Below are 6,569 nucleotides of genomic sequence, written 5' to 3' on the forward strand. Positions count from 1 at the left end.
TGAGCCACGGGGAATGTGGGGGTTTGAAGCATGAGAGGGCATTATAGTGATTCAGTACTTGACAACTGTTTGAAAAGGGAAGGTTGAACTTTGCACTTTGCAGCTGGTAATTGGTAAGAACAATAATAAATGATAAATTAAAATGAGAGGTCCATCCTTTTTGTTTGATTCAACATTTTCTCCAGTACTTAATGAATATTATGTTCAACTCTTCTCTCCTCTTAGTTTCTTTGTTATTACTTACAGGCTCCACCCACCATCTTCCCACCTTCTCTGTCCTGACAATGTCACATGCACATGCAGACAGCTTCACACCCACACATCCTCCTCCCACATGGATTATAGACTGTGAGATATTAGAGCTTAGGTGACATATGACCCACACAAGCATTTCTCACCCTCTTTCTCTCCACAAAATCCAAAAAATCATTAACAAAATTAATAAAATACAATATAGAGAATAAAACCTTTGTGCCAGCTCTAACCAGATTGTTTAACTCATTTTTATGATATTACTTACACCCCTCACCAATAACAACATAATTCACCCTTCCTCTTCTCTCCTCTGCCTCTATTAACATCTCTTTGCACTTTCCAGTGGCATTAGTTTCACTTTTGGTGGTTTAAGCCATTGTTCCTCTCCTTCTTTATTTGCATTGTTTGTGGCCATTATCATTCAAGGTTGATCTGGTTTGTTTTCCAACAAGGTTTTCTCTGAAGCAGTGAAACCATTGGATTAAGCTTCCTGGGATTTCCCTTTTCACCTTGCTGTTTCAGTTGGTTTTGGCATGTGATTAGGAGGTTGGGAAAGTGCTGTGCAGTTCACAACCAAATATGTTAAAGTTTTCACCTTTCATATTATTCAGAACTCAAATCTGTAGAATTTGATGAAATTAGCTGGAGGGTAGTCTCTGTGAATGTTTTAGAGGTCCTCTTCAGTTTTGCAAGCTAATTTTTATTTGCAATTGTAAGAACTTGTTTTCTAATGATTCTCCCCCCACATGGAATTACAGAACTTTGGAAACTGTTCAATTTTCATTTAGTTATCAGGGACAGGAAAGCCAAATTTGGGGATTGCACATAACTTTAAGGGTGAAGGAAGAGTAAGGAGGTTCATCTACTTGTCACTAAGTCCAGTGAGTTATATTTTCTGATGGTGATGAGCCTTGTGAGCTCTAAGAAATTCTTGATTCTATCATGTCACAATTGTAATAGAATCATAATCCTTACCCAGAAAGGATTTGCTGTTTGCAATATTGTGTGATCAGATTTGAGACTAATAAGTCAAAGCTTTTATGAGGAGGTTGTAAATTGTAATTGATTGTGGTGGTTGAGAGGTTGAATTGAATTGGAGGAAAAAAAAAGGTTGACATGGCAGCAAAGCTCCTGCATTCTTTAGCAGATGACAACCCAGATCTGCAGAAGCAGATAGGATGCATGACTGGGATTTTCCAACTCTTTGATCGTCACCCTACTCTCACGGCTCGCCGCAGTAGCAGCCAGAAGAAGTTTCCATATGGTATTCAATCTCTAAAATTATTTATCATTTGAGTTGAACTGTTATCTTTGTTGGTAGTTTTGATTACAAGTTGAGTAATCAAATGTAATCCAATCTCATATCAGTGTTACTTTCATGTTAGGAAGTGGAAATTTGTAAAAAAAATATTTTCCAATTAGCATCAACAGGTATTAGGATTTGATCTGTAATCAATGACAGTCTGAGTCTTTGTTATGTTGTATATTGTGATCTGCTCCATGAAATATCCTGCTCATGTCGTTTTTAACATTGTTGGTTCTTGGTCTTATGTTTCATTTGCATTCAGCATTTGCATTTAATGCTTCTATTTTTCTTAGGTAATGCATACATCAGTGGTGGCAGCTTGGACAGAGATCCTAACAGCAGACACCATGGACATACAGCAATTGTAAGAAATGTCTTTTTACACCTCAATTTGTTTTCCCTTTGTGGGTTCAAATTGATTCAATCAGGTCTTAAAATGAGATGTGGAAGTTTTGTTACCATATCAAGTATGCTAATGCTGAACCTATTCGATATTATTCTTGGATTACGAGTGAATTTCATTATCATCTATTGAAGACAAATGTAGAGGTTGACAATGTTTTAATAATCCTCAATAATTTTCAAGTTACCATTTCTTGAGCTTCTGCATAATGTGAAATCTTTAGTTTTTATCCTGATAAACTTTCATGTCCTTACAATTTTTTGGTATGTAAAATACTGCAAGCATTTGCATGAACCCACGCTTATGTAGCATAGTGAATTAATTGCAGGATACAAGCTTAAACAAGGTTGTGACTGAAAAGCAAAGAATTTCAACAGAATCATCAAGAGCATCATTCTCTTCTTGTTCATCATCAGTATCCTCTCTGGACTGTAAGGCTGAAGTAGACGCTCCCTTTGACCGGATTATTTTCCCGGAAACTCCTTCAAGGGACACAGTTATGAACCAACCAACTATCTCATCCCATTTAGGACGGCACTCACTCGATCTTAGGGATGTGGTGAAGGATTCCATGTACAGGGAAGCACGAGGACTGTCGTTGAAGACTACAGCCAAAGAGGAAGGCATTCATGCCATGAAGCACAGGGATTCCCCACGACCAGTTTTGCTATCCAAATCTGTTGATGGAGCTTATGGAGTTGGAATAGATGGAAAACAAAGTGCGCCTATTGATCTAAAGGAGTCTATCCGAGTTCTTGCTAAACTTAGAGAAGCACCTTGGTATTATGCAGAAACTAGAGAGCTTCCAAGATCATCACATGAAGCTAAAGATGGACACTGGCATTCCATCCCAAAGGATGCTCCTTGGTTTGCTTATGATGGAAGAGAAACGAGTCGCCTATCTTTCGAATCGCGAGATACCATCAAATCCACACCAAAGCTAAAAGAGCTTCCTAGACTTTCTCTGGATAGTAGGGAAGGTTCATGGCGCGCTTATAGCTCTGATTCAAAACACAGCCAGCTACAAAGAAATGTTAACAGTGGCACTGGCACCTCTACCTCAGATGAAAAATTCTCTAGCCTGCAACAGAGTCGGCCGCCGAGTGTTGTGGCAAAACTAATGGGCTTGGAAGCCTTACCAGATTCCTCTTTAGGTGGTGATAACCAATCAAGGTCAACTGAAACTTTCTCGGCTCGAAATAATGATCAGTTTCCAAGATCATCTTCAAAGAATGGATTCACTAGGCCACTCCGAGTTTCTAATTCTCCGAAAAGCTCTTTGAAAGATCCAACTTCACCAAGGAGGAAGAATCCTGATGTGGTTATGAAACCCCTCTCAAGTTCAAAGTTTCCCATTGAACCGGCGCCATGGAAGCAGCAGGATGGAAACAGAAGATCTCAGAAATTAAGTTTAAGGCCCACAAAAGCACCTCTAAGAACATCAGATTCATTCCCTTCAGTTTATAGTGAGATAGAGAAGAGATTGAAGGATCTTGAATTCAAACAATCTGGAAGGGATCTGAGAGCATTAAAGCAGATTCTTGAGGCAATGCAAGAAAAGGGGCTGTTGGAGAGCAGAAAAGAAGAACAAGGTCCAAATGTTGATGGAAATCAAAGTGATCACTATGAATCAAGAGCTACCAAACTTATTCAGAATTCCAGGTCAGCTAGGCAACAAAATCCTCAAGGAAACAGTTTTCTATCTTCCACGATCAAGGGATCTGACTCATCAGCAAGGGGTTTTGAATCCCCAATAGTGATAATGAAACCAGCTAAACTTGTTGAGAAAACTGGGATTTCTGCTTCTTCAGTCATTCCAATTGGTGGCTTTTCTGGCTCCCATAAACTCCACAATAGTGGTGCATATGTAGATAATCAAAACAACACATCTTCTACTCGGGCAGCGAAAGATCAGTCTCCCAAAAACATTCGCCGTGATGCCTCTGCAGGTTCCAGTGATAAGAAAGCAAGTGGTACCAAAACAACAAGATCAGCACAATCTCAATCCAGGTCAAACCAACTTCCAAAAGATAATAGCCAAAGTTCAGTTAAGCACTCTGGATCTGTGAGCCCAAGATTGCAGCAACAGAAAAAGTTGGAGTTAGAGAAGCGATCTCGTGATTCTCGTCCACCTACCCCACCATCAGATTCAAACAAACCCAGAAGGAAATCATCTGGTAAGAAGGCCACAGAATCAGGTTCCCCAGGTGGAAAACTAAGAACCAAAGTCCCCAACTCACAGCATTGTGATGAGCAACTCAGTGAGATAAGCAATGATTCATTAAGTGTAAGTTGCCATGGGGATGAACTTTCTCTGCAATCAGACAGCACCGCCGAAGTCACCAGCAGGTTCCAATCTGCTGATATTGATGACAGCCGAAGCCAGTCCTTGAAGGCTATAAAGCAGTTGGTTTCGGAAGCAGTTCATGAAGTAGGTGTCAATTTCATCTCTTTCAAATCAAGCTTTCTTATTAGAACATTATGATAGTTTATTTTCAAGCAATATCATATTCCTCTCATCAGTTGATAATATGTATATTTTGCTTGATGCTCCAGAAATCAACTCCCAGGTTGGATGAGGATGAGACAATTGCAGAACTTGCAACGGATGCGCCAGAACACCCAAGTCCTGTCTCAGTTCTTGATGACTCAGTATATAGAGATGATCTGCTATCCCCTGTAAAGCAGATATCTGAAGTTCCAAACGGTATAGTTTCTGCTCAGTGACCATTCTCCATATTAAGTCCAATATGATTTAGGACATATTCTTGTTTTACAATCAGTTCAGCATGAGGACTTTGCAGTTTTATATATAACGAAGACTCTTATCCTTTTTTTTCTAAAATGTTTCCTGATGTGCAAAATTAAAATTTTTCTTAATGAGGGATTGGCAGGCGATAACAGTTACAGATTCTCAATTGATCATGCTTGGATTGGCATTTGTGCATCAAAATAAATGAGATTTGTCCTGTAGATTGTGATATTTCTCTCTACATTACCACTGAATTTCTGATGTTGTAATGAGTGATTTTTGAAACGTATGCGCATTGAGAATTTGCCAGTCAAAGGCAAAAAGTTGGTATCAGCTAGAGAGAAGACTCCTTTGTTAGAAACATAATAGTGGAAATGGTGTACATTCTTCCTTGCTTAATCTGCATTTCATGAAATTTGGCCAGAATATTTGACAAAAATAGATCTTAGTTCTGTGTTAAGAAAATGATTTTTTTTACCTATCTCATTCTAAGATCAAATTCTGCAGCTGATGATGCTCAAGAAACTGAAGAAAATGAGGCTAAAGATGAGTGGAACCCTGTAGTAGATAGCCTTTCATTTAACAGCACAGGATCCGCAGAGATCAATCGCAAGAAATTACAGAACATAGATCACCTTGTGCAGAAGCTTCGACGGCTGAACTCTAGTCACGACGAAGCAAGAATCGACTACATTGCTTCCTTATGTGAAAACACAAATCCAGACCACAGATACATCTCTGAAATATTACTAGCTTCAGGTCTCCTACTAAGAGACCTAAGTTCTGAGCTGCTAACATTTCAACTTCACTCGTCGGGTCACCCCATCAACCCCGAGTTATTCCTCGTCTTGGAGCAGACCAAGGCTAGTAATTTGCTTTCGAAAGAAGAGAGCAACAATGGAAAAATCACTTGCTTGAAGCTGAATGCTGAGAGATTTCACAGGAAACTCATCTTTGACGCTGTGAATGAAATTCTTGGTGCGAAATTAGCCTCCTCCCCTGAGCCGTGGTTTCAGCCGAACTGTGACAGACTCACGAAGAAATCGCTCAGTGCTCAAAAGCTTCTTAAAGAACTATGCTTTGAGATAGAAAAAGTTCAAGCCAAGAAGCCAGGGTGGTGCTTAGAATTGGAAGGTGAAGAGGATGATGGTCTGAAAAGTATTCTGTGGGAAGATGTGATGCATGAAGGTTCAGAAAGTTGGAAAAACTTCAATGGTGAAATACCTGGGTTTGTTTTGGATGTTGAGAGACTCATATTTAAGGACTTAGTAGGTGAGATTGTGATTGGAGAAGCCGCTAGTATGCGGCTCAAGCCATCGGTTAGGCGCAGGAAACTATTTGGAAAGTAGTTGCTTCCATTCCTTCCTTTTTCTCACTTATATTAGATCTATATAATCTTTTCATTTCCATATGATTTTTATTTTCTTGTGTCGAGGCATAAAAGTTTGCTTATTCGAGTGTTGGTCAGCATTGTTATCATCATTGTTATTTTTTCTGCTAAGGTGTAAAGAAATTTGACTTACCATGGACTTATGGCATACATACTAGAATTCAATTTAACATTTTTCTTATCCTCAATGCCACCAACTTTCATGTCATGAATGTGTTACAACTTGGTGCATATTTCGATTGTAGAATGAAAGTTGTAAATCTCACTGGGTGCATCTCAGAGCTACAGATTTATCTCACTGGGTGCATCTCAGAGCTAAAGATTTATCTCACTTCTTCAGTGATTCGGATTCTGAACCTACCTCTCCCAAATCTGCACTTGCTTCCTGTTCATGGAAAGCAGCTATGGATCAAGAATATGATGCAATACTCAAGAATAAGACTTGGTCCCTGGTGCCTTTGCC

The 6,569-nt window shown here is 39.3% G+C and overlaps 1 protein-coding gene across 1 annotated transcript; it reads left to right on the forward strand.

The window, feature by feature from the left end:
* Nucleotides 1-240: 240 nt before the first annotated feature.
* Nucleotides 241-6,294, forward strand: LOC130735406 (protein LONGIFOLIA 1). The gene is made up of 5 exons (XM_057587428.1): nucleotides 241-1,519; nucleotides 1,855-1,925; nucleotides 2,293-4,395; nucleotides 4,521-4,671; nucleotides 5,224-6,294. Exons 1-5 carry the CDS (start codon nucleotides 1,372-1,374, stop codon nucleotides 6,063-6,065), a joined length of 3,315 nt encoding a protein of 1,104 aa, XP_057443411.1. The 5' UTR covers nucleotides 241-1,371; the 3' UTR covers nucleotides 6,066-6,294.
* Nucleotides 6,295-6,569: the final 275 nt, after the last annotated feature.

Source organism: Lotus japonicus, chromosome 1 (genome assembly GCF_012489685.1).
Source record: "Lotus japonicus ecotype B-129 chromosome 1, LjGifu_v1.2".
NCBI lineage: Eukaryota > Viridiplantae > Streptophyta > Magnoliopsida > Fabales > Fabaceae > Lotus > Lotus japonicus.